General features: G+C 50.3%; 5 protein-coding genes across 5 annotated transcripts; 3 read left to right on the plus strand and 2 right to left on the minus strand.

The window, feature by feature from the left end:
* Nucleotides 1-104: 104 nt before the first annotated feature.
* Nucleotides 105-1,145, plus strand: F5J12DRAFT_452544 (uncharacterized protein). Its single transcript, XM_051739499.1, has 6 exons — nucleotides 105-269; nucleotides 333-344; nucleotides 395-419; nucleotides 476-595; nucleotides 670-959; nucleotides 1,031-1,145. Exons 1-5 carry the CDS (start codon nucleotides 181-183, stop codon nucleotides 934-936), a joined length of 513 nt encoding a protein of 170 aa, XP_051603199.1. The 5' UTR covers nucleotides 105-180; the 3' UTR covers nucleotides 937-959; nucleotides 1,031-1,145.
* An 11-nt stretch (nucleotides 1,146-1,156) lies between these two features.
* Nucleotides 1,157-2,546, plus strand: F5J12DRAFT_903982 (uncharacterized protein; the record flags this gene model as incomplete). The annotated part of the gene is made up of 6 exons (XM_051748469.1): nucleotides 1,157-1,242; nucleotides 1,367-1,568; nucleotides 1,622-1,751; nucleotides 1,837-2,163; nucleotides 2,217-2,410; nucleotides 2,472-2,546. The coding sequence occupies 6 exons, from the start codon at nucleotides 1,157-1,159 to the stop codon at nucleotides 2,544-2,546; spliced, it is 1,014 nt and encodes a 337-aa protein (XP_051603200.1).
* Nucleotides 2,547-2,710: 164 nt separating this feature from the next.
* Nucleotides 2,711-3,717, minus strand: F5J12DRAFT_764527 (uncharacterized protein; the record flags this gene model as incomplete). Its single annotated transcript, XM_051742169.1, has 3 exons — nucleotides 2,711-3,098; nucleotides 3,149-3,249; nucleotides 3,310-3,717. 3 exons carry the CDS (start codon nucleotides 3,715-3,717, stop codon nucleotides 2,711-2,713), a joined length of 897 nt encoding a protein of 298 aa, XP_051603201.1.
* A 2,304-nt stretch (nucleotides 3,718-6,021) lies between these two features.
* On the plus strand, nucleotides 6,022-7,685 carry F5J12DRAFT_452539 (uncharacterized protein). Its single transcript, XM_051739498.1, has 5 exons — nucleotides 6,022-6,332; nucleotides 6,389-6,546; nucleotides 6,598-6,775; nucleotides 6,829-7,163; nucleotides 7,225-7,685. The coding sequence occupies exons 1-5, from the start codon at nucleotides 6,272-6,274 to the stop codon at nucleotides 7,507-7,509; spliced, it is 1,017 nt and encodes a 338-aa protein (XP_051603202.1). The 5' UTR covers nucleotides 6,022-6,271; the 3' UTR covers nucleotides 7,510-7,685.
* F5J12DRAFT_452597 (uncharacterized protein) lies at nucleotides 7,599-8,661 on the minus strand. The gene is made up of 2 exons (XM_051739500.1): nucleotides 8,396-8,661; nucleotides 7,599-8,349 (listed from the first exon to the last, which is right to left on the minus strand). The coding sequence occupies exons 1-2, from the start codon at nucleotides 8,553-8,555 to the stop codon at nucleotides 7,862-7,864; spliced, it is 648 nt and encodes a 215-aa protein (XP_051603203.1). The 5' UTR covers nucleotides 8,556-8,661; the 3' UTR covers nucleotides 7,599-7,861.
* Between the last annotated feature and the right edge of the window lie 4,644 nt (nucleotides 8,662-13,305).

Below are 13,305 nucleotides of genomic sequence, written 5' to 3' on the forward strand. Positions count from 1 at the left end.
ACTGTCACTGTATCCCGATTAGGCTACCAATTTTCGCCAGCCTTCAACGGGCTGCTATGACGTCAGGGGTATTCTGAAATCCAATTTAATGAGACAGGGTTGCCCCCGCCCAAAGCCAGACGCGTTCTCATCCCCCAACTTCAAGATACTAGTTATATTACCTGTAAGAGAAATTCAAACATGTTTTCCGTTGCAGCACGTAGTTTGTTCGCCGGTCGTCGGGCACACGGAATAGTCTGTTCTGTTGTGAGCTCAACCGGGAAAAACAGGTCAGTCAGCAAACTCCGTGTAGGCAGACTCAGATTGCTTAACCTTGAGGGTTGTTCATGTAGAAAGTACTCTAGGTACGTAACTATTTCTCGGCATGGTCCAAAGCTCAAGAACAGTACACTAGCACCGTTCACGGCAACGACGCAGAGGTGAATGGGGACGATTGTTTTTTCGTGAACTTGCGCCATGCTGACTGACTCCGCAGTTATTGGAACGCGAAAAACACCGGAACCTGTCTGGCACACAACATACGACGTCCTCGCCTATCGACGATGCACCCGGTTGGAACGAATACCTTGCTACTACGTCCGAAGCCAACGTTAAGGTGTGTCTCAGGAAGATGCTGTTCATCTGCCCGCTTTCGCGAGCTGAATTCTATTTTTTTCGTTTCCCTTGCAGGCTGACCGATCCACCCTCCGACCGGAAGAACTCCAGGCGAAGACCGTCAATCACATTCGCGCTCGGCACCGCATAGACGACAGGCCCGAGGCCACAGGAACCATGGATGTTCGAGATGAAGTTTCCGGGCCACTTGGGAGTGCACAAGTAGGCGGAGTTGATAGCCTCGCTGACGTGGACCCTGGCAATAACGTCGACTCCGATGGGCGCACGGTTTTCAGACACGTTATACATGAGGAACAGGTGGACATCAAAAAGGGGTCATGACCAACAGGAGAGCGAGATTTCCCGTGAGTAGTGACACTTGAGTTGCCGGTGTTCGCTCTGTTTGTTCGATGGATAGCTGACCCTGGCACTCCAGTGAAGGTTAGCGCAATGCAACTTGAGTCGTGGTTGAGTCTATACATGTTCGTTCCGCTCGTTGCTCGGGTTTCCTTGCAGTTGCCGCGTTGTATTTCTGGATATGTAGTTTGTACAAATACTCTGGATGTACTGCATGTTGCACTCCTCTAGTGTGGTTACCGTGATTGGTGCTGCACTTGCATGTGATGAAGACCGCATGGTACCAGGAGAGTAATCGTTGCTTGAGGAGGGTACAAGGGTTGCTCTGCTTATGGCAATAGTATTACGCCCCTATACTTGCTTACTGACGCACTTCTGCTCTCTTAAGTACCTCCTGTGCCACTTTCCAATGCAGCCGCAAGGATTACTTACCGCAACTACGGAAAATCACTGTAGCAGAACTGGTGCAGTTGCCCCAGCAAAAGATCCACACCGATGACGATGTCGTGGCATGGCATAAGACGAGGGGATATCGCGACTTTTGGCTGTTTTTGCTCAGGCTTAACGAAGCCGTTGTAAACCACGCGGTACCTCGAGCAGATGGTTCATGTAGTCCAGTAAGCTGTCGACACTTCCCTCGAGTTCCGGAAGGCTGCAAAATGCATACCAGACAGCAGCTGTGCTGATCTCTATACTGGACGAGCTCGACTCATGGATCGATGATATTCCACCGCTACGATCACCGCAGCGTTTCGGAAACCTTGCCTTTCGAACTTGGGGTGATCGTTTGACGCAGGTGGGTACAACCGACGATGATATATCTTACCTCCTCCAATTCATCGCAAGCTACTCTGAACTGCAGAAATCTGACCAACTCTTGGAAAGGATTATTGGGACCAGAACTACGCGCAGTCATTCCCTACGTAAAACCAATCTTCGAGATCTCCTTCGGATCATTTTTGCGAATGGACTATGGCACTGGACATGAAACGTCTTTTGCCATGTTTCTGTGTTGTCTTACTCTCGTCAGGTTCTTTGAGCCATCGATAGACCAAGAGCGCGAGCTGGTCTTACGGGTATTCGTTCGGTATATGAGATTATGTTGGAGACTCCAAGATGTATACAAGCTTGAACCTGCAGGCAGCCATGGTGTGTGGGGTCTAGACGACTACAGCTTCCTTGGATACGTATTTGGAAGTGCTCAGCTGCGGGGTATGTTTCAGACGAGCTCTGTTGTCTTCTTGTACCAACGAGCGCCCACATAGAACAAGCGGAGTTTCCTGTATCTGCCATCCTTCGTCTTCCACTGCCACAAGATAATCTGTACTGCATATGCATCACCCGCGTTCACCAGGTCAAACATGGTCCTTTCCACGAACATTCTTCCCAGTTGTATGCTATCGCCACCGGCGTTCCAAATTGGACCAAAGTCAACTCGGGATTGCTCAAGATGTACGAGGTAAGGCACCCCTACCCCTGCAGAGACAAGCTACCAACGATTTACTGCCTCAACTCCGTAGGGAGAAGTACTAAGCAAGCGAGTGGTTGTCCAACACCTACCTCTAGGTGGTCTTCTTTCGTTAGATGAAGATTAAACAAAATGCCATACATAATCAGTGTGATTTATCTGACTTTCTTGTCACAAAGAATACCGACTACTGCGTACAACAGAAGCTGTCCAAGGTTCCTAATAAGGTCAAGCAACAAGTAGCACATTCATACAGTACAAGCGTTCCAACCTTCTCTGCCGAAAACTCTCTTATCCACTTCGGTGGACAGCATCGCCGACAGTCTCTCCGGGTATAATAACAGGACCGGGTCCAAAGGCGCCATCCCCGGGTAATGTCTCAGGTGTCGCACCCGTCTCGGTTTGGGGAATGTGAACGGCGCCCGGTGGTTGGAATCTCACTGGTCCAGGTCCAAACACACCACCAAACGCACCTAACCCTTGGAGACCAAGCTCAGGTCCAAGCTCGGCCTTGCCACTAGAGGCCGTAGCTTCGACTTGGGGTATGGACGAAGCCGGGATCCTAACGTGCAGCGCATTCTCAGAAACGACTTGATTGACTGTTGTGACCCGGCGTGGGTCGAAATAGCCACGAATATGGAGAGTTGGGGGCTGCGGGTTTTTCTCCGTCGGTTCGATGCTGTATCGCAACGGGGTAAATGAATATCCCGGTATGAAAAGGAGACTCACATCAAGTTTATGGAAGAGTTCGTTCGGTTCTCTGTGGGTGCACCGAGAACCAGGAATTTCGAGTCAGCGAGGACAGAATAGAACAAGCCAACAAGCCCAGACTGTCGCGCCACCATTTATTAGCCACGAGAATCACCAAAGACTGCCACTCTCTTACTGACCAATTGTCCCTGGTTGCCTAACACCTCTGTCTGTCCCTCAATCTGCACGCTCGCATCCGCCTCTCCGAATGCGGCACCGCTCTGCGCAAGTAGGGACTTCTTGAATTCGTCGCGGGTCAGACGCTTCGCGTTGACGACAGCATCAAGGTCCTTGGCGAAGGTCGCTTCGAAGGCTCTGTCGAAATCGACTTGGGTTTTGCTCTGGAGAAGAGCAGACAGGTGCGATGCTGCCCAGGCGGAGAGTGTAGGGAAGGACAATGGCAGGTCGACATGATTCACTGCAGGACAACGGAGGCGATTGAAAGCTGGAGAAAATCTCCAGACGCCAGCCCCCTGAGTCCCCTTATACCTTCTGTGCAAGCGCTCATAGCCAACTCCTGTGCCTTCCGTGGGGTAAATACGGAACATGACAAATAGGCTACCTTTTAATTCAACGGGCAGTGTCGTTCCGGTGCCGGAATGCCTCCGTGCGTCTGGCCGAGGCCATCGATCGCCGCATTGACGGTCATTTTCGATTCACCGTCAGGAGGTCCTTTACGATTTACCGGTGTGCAGAGACATCCTCCACGGAGAGCAGTTAGTAGCATATTGGAGGCAAGAACCTCGACTCCCATATAATTGGTACCTACTGCGCCACAGTCGTGCACAGCAAGCACAAGTTACGGCTCGACTTTATGGCAATGGCCTGCCAGCATGGCTTGGGATAAGTAAGATACCAACCTTAACCTGGATGTGCTCATGTCAGCGGCACTTCCTTTTACAACCCGGGCACCAACGTGACCTGCAGAATTCCGAGAGCGTGGTTACCTCGGCGCACCTCCTCGCCCACCCTGTCAACTAGCGCATTTCGCTCTGCGCACTTTGTCCCCTCGTTAGATATTTTGGGTCGCATAAGAAATGAAGTCACCAAGCTTCCTCCAACCCGTCTTCCGCCGTCTTACGTTTTCGGTTGATTGCCCTCTCACACCATCTATTACACATCGCCTTATCGAGAGGCTCAGCTACAGTCAGCCCCCGTAACGAACGGTACTCGTGGCGATGTTCCGCCGGATGATCAATACGTCGCAGTGACGCACTAATCTTTCAGAATAGGAAAGTGGAAGGCAAGCGAAGTGGGAAGCAAGAGGGAGGTGTCCGTGTCACAGCAAGGTGGATTCTTTTTGCCAGCTTGAATCCGTCACTTGGCACATTGGCATCCACCAGGGGAATAGTAGACATACCTGCAGGATGACTGGTGGATGGATGTAAGTAAGAAAAAGACCGCTTACATGTTAGCAGATACCTTATTCCATTCTATTCTCTCTGCGCTATCTTCACACTTGAGCCGTCGTTCTGGTCTCCATTTCTCTCTCGTTGTCTCCCAGAAGCTTTTTAATATATTGGCATCTAGAACAGACACCGCACTAGTGTCATCCCTTTCAGGTCTGCTACCTTTCGTCCAAATCTCCCCAGACCGTGGGAGATGCAAAGAAGGGGTGTACCTTGATGAACTCTAGAGTAAGATGCCGTCTTAATCTCGACCGAAGAAAACGCGACATTGTTGTGATACAGCAACAAGGGTGGTGGAAAACCCCGTACCTCATGACGAAACCCAGATATGGCAGGCTGCTAAGGACAGGTCGTCCGCTGGCGGCACAGTCGTTTCACTTCTGCATTCCAGATTTCTGCATGGGAGACGAGTTCACGCAAATCGCTTATGTGGGAGACAGAGCAATTAATACAGACCGGCCCAGATCTGTCGGTGATTTGTTTTATATTAGTGAAAGCTGCCCACGCAGTACTTGTGCATACCTAAGTCTTTTTTAGACAATTCGACTCAAGTGACGCACCCGATCACCCCGCACCTGCACGCTGACATGTACACCATTTGTCAGTATACTCACCTTGAATAATCTTGAAACAGTCAGGTGTCAACCAAGCAGCTGGCAGATGCCTGATGGCGGGAGGCTTATATCTGATGTTGCCCTGCAACGCTATTCACAACGAACGTCTCTGCGGAAGGTTTTGAGAGCTTGAAAAAGGACCTAACAGCCATCTCGTTCTGCAATGTAGTGATGAAGGCTTGTACACGAAGGAGAAGAATAGAAGAACACAGCATAGCGTCGGCCCCCCGGAGGCTATGTACACGCCATACATATCAAGAGATCATGACAGCAAAAGCATCAATAATACAACCCACAAAAAGACGCGGACAACGCGGACGTAATCGCCTCCATTAACGGAATAAATCTTTGTATTCGAAGACGGTACAGGAACCCATGTCGTCGAACTCCTTCTCGGTGGTCGGTCGACGTCGATAGGTAGATCCCAAGTGACATGGAAGAGTCTTGGCAACACCTAGGTACAACTCGCTGTGTAGGTAGGATCTTTTATGCTGTCGATTTGTGGTTGGCTGGTGCCAAGTTGATACCGAGTTCGGGATTTTGCGCTGCTTGCGATCATGGCATGCGGTATCGCACATATGTAGACACAAGCTGCGTCCACGCCGGAGCACTGAACCAAAGATAGGATGCTGAAAGGCACACTAAGGTACTGCGGAAATGATTTCCCCAGTTGGTCGCGATGTTATCTCCACACGGTGGACGAAGAGAGGTTGGGTCTCACATGACGACAATTATTCCTTGCTTCCTTCTGCTTCGACGAGTCGGGGTGCGACGAACTGATGTTGGACAATTGTTTTGTAGAAGGGAGCGGAAGACAATTTTATCTGACATAGGCCTGCATTAGTATATCTCTGAGTTCGTGTTCCATGTGGATATCGATCAGAGCGGAGATGAGTGGAACCCATTTGGTGGTTCTGGAATTTGTCACCTGAGCAACCTCAGAGCGGATGCATTTCTTTCATTTCATGGGCGTCCCACCGGCGTACCAGCAAACCTCCGTGCGACGACGCCAACAATAAAACCTGAGAGGCTGGGTTGAGGCTGCCGGCTCTCCCGCATCTGTCCTATCACCCCATGTGATGCCGCTCTCAAACGACTTCGCCTCCCTCATAGGTTTCGCTTGCGAGGCTGTTTTGTACGGTAAATTACCCCACATCTGACCCGATCACGCTGAGGGCCAACCATCGATGATGCAGGTGTCAACGCCGTTCTTTTCCTGGCTTCTCTGGTCATCCTGCACACGAGGCGTAAACAAAACAATATCTTTCACCCAGTTATTCTCCTCAACGGCCTCATATTTCTATGTTGTACCGCTCATTTTGCAATCGAGTTTAATCACTTTGTTGCTGCACTGGTACGTCTCTCTCTCCCTCCCTGCGTGGTTTGCCTCACTCATTACAACAAGGGAAGCACTGGCGTCGATGGTTACGCCAACGAGACCATGCCCCTTCTCGGGGCAGATATCCTTGTATCTGTCACTGACTTCCTCGGTGACGTTGTCCTCATATATCGTTGCTGGATGATATGGGCACACGCGCCCATCGTCGTTGTCCTTCCTTTCCTTGCAGCACTCGGTGGTTTGGGTACGTTCTTCCTCGCGCTATCCCCATTCTGAAACTAACCGTCTCCTTTGCAGCCTGTATCGCAGGAGTCGCGCACCTCGTCCTCACTACGAACCCCACGTCCCCCGCGCCCCCACCTGCCATTGTTCCACTCGGCCTGGCGGGCTACATTTTACCATTGTGTACGAACTCCATCGTGACATTACTCATCGTCTTCAAAATTTGGCATGCGTCTCGTGGGCTTCCTGGCTCTCCCGAGTTCGTCGGACGTGGCGCCGCTCGTCACGCCATGAGCCTCATCATCGAAAGTGGCTTGCTCTACCTTATCGCCCAGCTGGTCTATGTCGTTCTTTTCGCTCTCAATCACCCTGCCCTTGCCATTGTGGCAGTCATGGCCGTTCAAATATACGTACGTCATGTTCTACCTGCTTGATCATCCAGATTTTTCTAAGACACCGCTTACTTTTCAGGGAATCGCCCCAACCCTCATCATTATTCGTGTCGCACTCGGCCTTTCCTCAGAACACACCTCCGACACGATGGTATCCACAGGCATCAGATGGGTCGCACGGCGCGGCGTGACGTCTGGCGTGTCCCCCCGGCGTTACACGGACGGACTGGAAGCAGTGACTGACATGGAAAACGATAGTGCCGTGAAAGAGTCTGTGTTTAAATCAGAGTCAAGTTTTCCCACTGTGATCGGGTCTAAGGACACGTGCCAACCAAGCGACCAAAAACACCATTCGCCGGCTTGAAATTACACGCGAAGTGAAGCGTTCTGTGCGGCGTGCTTATTGCGCAGGAGGACGAAGCGACAGTAGTGATAAGACATACTTCTAGCTGCCTGATGTCTTTGCGAAACCCTGACGTTGTGTACGATACCCTACGTGAACTACAAACATTAACATAATTCTGAGGCTCCCTTTTCCACATTCGGATACAAACGTAAGTTATGTAGGCAGTAGAAGTTGGGTTAGACATTGTAATAAGAACCAGTCTTCAGTGAAAGAACCAGTAACAATCTATCTGGGATGATCACCAATGCAGTATTGTTCCAATGAAACGAAACAGCCCCTCTTTGTGTGTGCATAGACACGACATGCAAGTTTACCTACTGGTGTCAATTCTATTATTCCCCTGGTACTCCTCGTTGATTGGTAAACTCGGATTCTCCAGCATGAAATCCGTCAATTTTGTCCAGTCCTTACACCGGTGCACCGCGCCCACGCCATTCGCCGTGTGATGCCAGCTCCCATCAGGCGCCATTTGCGGAATATCGGGTTCGAGCGTCGTATCGGCGTGGCACAATAGTATTTGTCTCAAATATCTCAAACAATGCTGAATATGCTGGGCGGCGTGCGTTCGGTTGACGAGAAATCCAACTCGGATGACGTCTAGACAGTGGAATTGGTGGTAGAGAGAGATGACGAACGTGCGGTTGTGAGGACCGACTCGCGCGAACCCATCGGAAGGGAAGAGTGAACCCCACTCGTCGTCGTCCCAGAGGTCAAAATGACCATGCCCTTCTTGGAGAACAAGGCTGACGTCGGGCAGGTCTATCGGAAGTTGGGCAGGGTGGTCGTCACCCATCCAGGCTGCACAAATCAGATCGAATAACAGAGATTCCGGAAAAGTACTTACTATACTCTCTTGGGGTCTGGAGAGTGAAGGAGTTGATGAGAGATATGTTATACAGCGTAAAGGCGACATTGGTCAAGGTGATGACAGAGAGGACTATGAAGCAAACGTATGGCGTTTGTGGGAACTGCCAGCTTCTCGACTCGTGATACAACCTGGGCATGGCGCGATGGCGCTTGAAGGTTAACGGAGTTCAAGAGCGGAGGAAGTGTTCCTAGCAAGTATATAAAGAGATTGGAGTCCTTTGCCCTAGTCAAAATGACGCTGATAATAGAGTAACGGCAGCCGGGGAACGGGTACAAGCGATACGATAATATCCTGGTTAGGACCGTCCCATCACAGGCTGTGACCGCGCCCTAAATATCAAACCAAGTCAGTGCAAAACGAAAGAGAGAAGACCAACAGGCACCTGTGAGCTGTGATGCCGAATGCTCCTGCGCTGCGGCCGAGGAGGATGCCCAGAACGACAGGAAAGGCTGTACTCGCGAACGAACGGGACGAAGTTCGTGGCCACATGGACCAATATTATTACATACGATGATGGTGCAATGAGGCTTGCCATCATCGCCTGCCACCCCTTGCCACCAGGACGGTGATTCTCGGGGACTTTGTTTTTTTTTTTCATAGTCGGGCGTCAGATGATGCTGGAACGGTCGTTATTACTTACCTAACCTCTCCTCGATGGCACGAACCAACAGCCTCTAAACCACTTGCTCCAAGACCTTGCTCCCTTTGTACCTAGGCGCTGTTCGAGTTGCAACGAAGCATCGCAAGAACTTCACGGTGAACACCGCCCACAGCATCGCAGCCGAATAGTCGGACTCGGCGTCGTGGTAAATTATTACTTTTGCTTCCGCGGGCGCATTTTGTCATAACACTGCCCACGGAACCATATCATTGCATCATGTACTGCATCACGCCGACGCGGGGTTTAGGATGATGGTAACTCACGAATCCGATTTATAATCTTAGCATTCGACGTACCACTCCCCACATTTTTCCGCAAGTCTGCGCAACTACATATTACCCTACCTTGCTGGCCCCTGAAGGCCTGACCCTGGGGCCTAAACTCCCGAAAGAGGTCAGCATATCAGTCTCGTATCAATCATATCAGCCCATCATGTTCACAGATGAACCACGTATACTCACCCCTCAACCAAGTTGCTGAAGACGATTCATCTGTCGAGAAAATTCAGCATTCTTCCCTTAGCAAGCCTGGAGATGACCAGCCCGTCTATATTAAACGGCGGAGTCTCCTCTTCCCACCACAATGCCTCAGTGTGGTGTCAATCGTTTTCCTTGTCATAAATGCCCTGTGCCTATTTGCTACCATGCGGCAGCTTTTCTTCGCTGCACGGGCCATGAAGCCGCTTCTGGAAGGCCATACTTTTCTTGACACTCGGGATTTGCCTCGTCCAGACCCATACTATGGACTCTAGTTGATGGTTATACTATCACTCCTGGCTTAGAGTTCAATGAACAGGGCTGCGGACGGGATAAGGATAAGGGGTAGTACATGACAGTTTCCACTTATGTGTACTGGTAGTTTTTGTCTCCTGTCGCCATACATTCGGAGAACAAGGATACCCACTCATGGGTGGTATTAGCATTCGTCAGCCTGCCCCCTTTGTTACGTAGGCCCTCACGTCGGGTTTCTTGACTATGTACCTTTGTGACCAGACTCAGCACAACTCTGAAGTAAGGTGTAAATGTAGAACAAGAGCATGAATCAGAACAAGAGCATGAATCATAAAGCCAGCCTAGTCATATAATTGTGACGATAATATGTACCGGTAGCTGTGCGCGACAAAATGAGTCGGATCCCCATTATGGTGGTAGCGAACAGAAGTCACCTACTGTGTAGCTGACTACAGCGATTGAGCCCGGCATACTACGACAATCATTGTGTGTCAAAGGCACCGTGTGTGTTTCCGAGTTTGAAGGTTTAGGATTTCCAATGGACGGAAGGACTGTATCACCGCTTGGTCCACTCGTCGCCACGAGGGCACTGCATGGTGTGGCAGGTACACCATATAAATCCCCTCCATCTCCAGCCTATCATGCACCCCTACTTATCACTCGCTAGAACTCCACCCTTTCACTTTTATTTTATAAAGTGAACAACGCTCACATATATCACCATGTTCGCAAGGGCTTCGTTATTGATTTGCACCATCCTCATCTTCGAAATGCCAGCAATTCTCGGAGCAGCTGTAGTCCGTTCCAGTTAGTATACTTCACTGTCCTTTTCTCCGCCATTTACAAAGTTCACAGTACCACCCTGTACAACGTCGGCGATAAACACGCCGGGAACTTCCCCTGGAGGACTCATGTGGGAGGGCACCGAGCACCAAGTGGTTGGCAATGAACGTTCAGCAGTACCACAGCCAGCTCCAACGCCCAATGCACCCGAGGATCGTGGCATCGTGGCAGTGGGGAGGGCTCCGTCTCCTGCTAAGGATGCGATGTGGGTAGGCACAGACAACCAAAACATGCCACAGAGACTGCGGCGCGAAGGGGACACGGATAAAGCACCCCGTAGTCCGATGCCAGCTCCTGCTCGGGGTGCCATGTGGAAGGGCCGCGAGCACGAAGAGGCCATGCGAGGTGTGTAATACCGACACTTGAACAAACATCCTAACCAACTCACTATTTCGAGGTCGCACTGAGGGATTCGAGCCACTAACTGGCGCCATGTGGAAGAACAGGGTACATGAAGAATCTATTGGTGGAAAGAAGAGAGGTTAGTTAATATTCCCGAATTTTGGATTTGAACGGCCATCTCAGGCAACTCATCATTTCAAGGGGTCGAGCGGAGAGATAGTGATGATAATAGCGTAATGGCTGGCGCTGGCGCTATGTGGAAGAACAAGGTGCACGAAGAGTTCAAAGACGGAAAGAAGTAACGTTAGTTAATAGACCTGGATTTCCCAAGCTCCTGCCATCCAGTGAGTTTCAAGATGACTTGGAATGCAAGCAACGGAGCACTCGCCTTGATGATCTCGGTGTCGAAGTAAAGAATATAATCGGAATTATTGTTTCTATCTCAAGACAACTTATTTATCAACTTCGGTCCCTCTTTCAGAACATACCTTTTTGACGTCCGTTCCTTGCATGTACCAGCTGCAACGGTCAAGTTATTTTAACCCTTGCTCTTCGCAGTAGATGCTTCCTAAGTTAGTAGATTGTAGTTGCGTAATCGATACTGTTGACCTGGCAAGACTGCAAAACCGGCCCGGAAAATTTTATCTGGACAACGGCACTGTGTCAGCATGGTACCGCACAAACGAATAGCACCAACGCGAAGGGTGTGGGTGTTCAGTTGAGTGGAAATTTTCGAAACTGCCATACAGCAACATTCAACCACATCCCTTTACGGGATATAACTCCACTGACGGAGCTTACCATGTCGATCACCGCTGTCACTCGTTTTTGACACTTCATGTCACCAATCCAATATTGACCATGTGCATTCCTCGGAATTACACCAGACAAGCGCCCTTGACGCGGTCTCAATGCCGATCGTGGACCGAGGGGAAAAACTCCTGTCCAAAGAACTGGCCTATTCTGAGCTAGTGACGCTTGTTCCGAGGAGAGATCGTGAAACAACGTTCTGGAAACTGGGGCGGTGTCAGCTAGCTTCCATCAGCCAGGGACGCTCGCATAGGAACGAGCCTCCATGGCGCGCGACGGTTTTAATCTCTCCGGGAGTCGTGTACGTAGTAACCATGGGGTTCGGCAACCAAGAAATGTGACTTGTAACGGGCAATCGTCACCCACCACTGCCTGCTGTCCTTTAAGAGTTGGCAGGGGTCAGTACGACACCGACCACACAAATCTGCATCGATAAGCTAGACTGGCGCCAGGATCCCAGAATGCCCATTTCCGCTTTGGTCATTCCAGTTCGGATGGTTCATGGCAAAATATCCCTTTTCCCACGTTCTGTACTAGACCGCCCAACAACCATTACCTTCCAGGTAGCAAGAACAGCATAAACGCAAAGGACGCCCGCTTTCAAAGAGTTTGCATTCGAAAAACCGGTTTACTGGTAAGCCAACTAGCGGTGGTGTACCAGTTCCTTAGTCGCTTGCATGGAGACCTGTCCAAGAGATGAATCATAAGAACATTTAGTAAAACGCCAGAACTTCGTGGATGTGTTACATTGATCCTTCCTATGTGTGCATTTTGCATTATGTGCAATTGGCCCCCACCTTACCGCAAGGCGCAGACCCGCCGACTTTCTTTCCGCCACCGTCGTATCTCTCCTCGCAGCGGCTCTGATGAAGTCTGCACAGGTGCTGATTGAGGACGGGCCAAGGGAAGATGACCAGTGGGGTTCAATATGGAAAAAGAATGCCCACCCAGAGGAATGGGAGAATGCGTGATCTTTGGAGAATGGGGATGACCGAACTTTGATGCTGAGCTGATGGTTACATCACATCCGAGTGGACAGGCAGCCTCAATAGGCCTCAGGGCAACCTGCATCTTGTCCCTGAACAATGATTGATGAACTAGGGTTGAGGGTAGACCCTGGTAGACCATTCCTATTCTGAATTGCAGACTAACACCGATGCTTCCTAAGCCGATGATCCGTTAAATTACCAGAACACCATCGCATTGCAGCAAAGCTTGCGAGTCTTACGGTGCTATCGACATACCAGACACGGGTTTTTCCCACTGGTAATTCTAGTCGTCGGCACCAGTTACAATAAACAGATCGGACGAACCTCGAATACAAATTTTTTCTTGGAATGCGAACGACTTCACCTCGAGCAAAAACGTTGAGAAGGTGGCACTGTGGAAAGTAGGATCAAGTGTTGAGGGGGATGGATGGATAAGTAACGGGTTGCTACTCGCCGACAGATGGACAAAGAAATCTATTCTAGATGACTGTCATCTGTTTCAGGGGGACT

The sequence above is a fragment of the Pisolithus orientalis genome (assembly GCF_024613125.1).
Source record: "Pisolithus orientalis strain OTSU chromosome Unknown F5J12scaffold_5, whole genome shotgun sequence".
Classification (NCBI taxonomy): Eukaryota; Fungi; Basidiomycota; class Agaricomycetes; order Boletales; family Pisolithaceae; genus Pisolithus; species Pisolithus orientalis.

Bases quoted from the DNA above. Each gene is read 5' to 3' on its own strand.
- F5J12DRAFT_452544 (XM_051739499.1), top strand. From the start codon at position 181: ATGTTTTCCGTTGCAGCACGTAGTTTGTTCGCCGGTCGTCGGGCACAC. The intron at 420-475 runs GTGAATGGGGAC...CTGACTCCGCAG, and splicing joins TTCACGGCAACGACGCAGAG to TTATTGGAACGCGAAAAACA. The intron at 596-669 runs GTGTGTCTCAGG...TTTCCCTTGCAG, and splicing joins CGTCCGAAGCCAACGTTAAG to GCTGACCGATCCACCCTCCG.
- F5J12DRAFT_452539 (XM_051739498.1), top strand. From the start codon at position 6,272: ATGCCGCTCTCAAACGACTTCGCCTCCCTCATAGGTTTCGCTTGCGAG. The intron at 6,333-6,388 runs GTAAATTACCCC...TCGATGATGCAG, and splicing joins TTGCGAGGCTGTTTTGTACG to GTGTCAACGCCGTTCTTTTC. The intron at 7,164-7,224 runs GTACGTCATGTT...CTTACTTTTCAG, and splicing joins TCATGGCCGTTCAAATATAC to GGAATCGCCCCAACCCTCAT.
- F5J12DRAFT_452597 (XM_051739500.1), bottom strand. From the start codon at position 8,555: ATGCCCAGGTTGTATCACGAGTCGAGAAGCTGGCAGTTCCCACAAACG. The intron at 8,350-8,395 runs GTAAGTACTTTT...TGATTTGTGCAG, and splicing joins CCAGACCCCAAGAGAGTATA to CCTGGATGGGTGACGACCAC.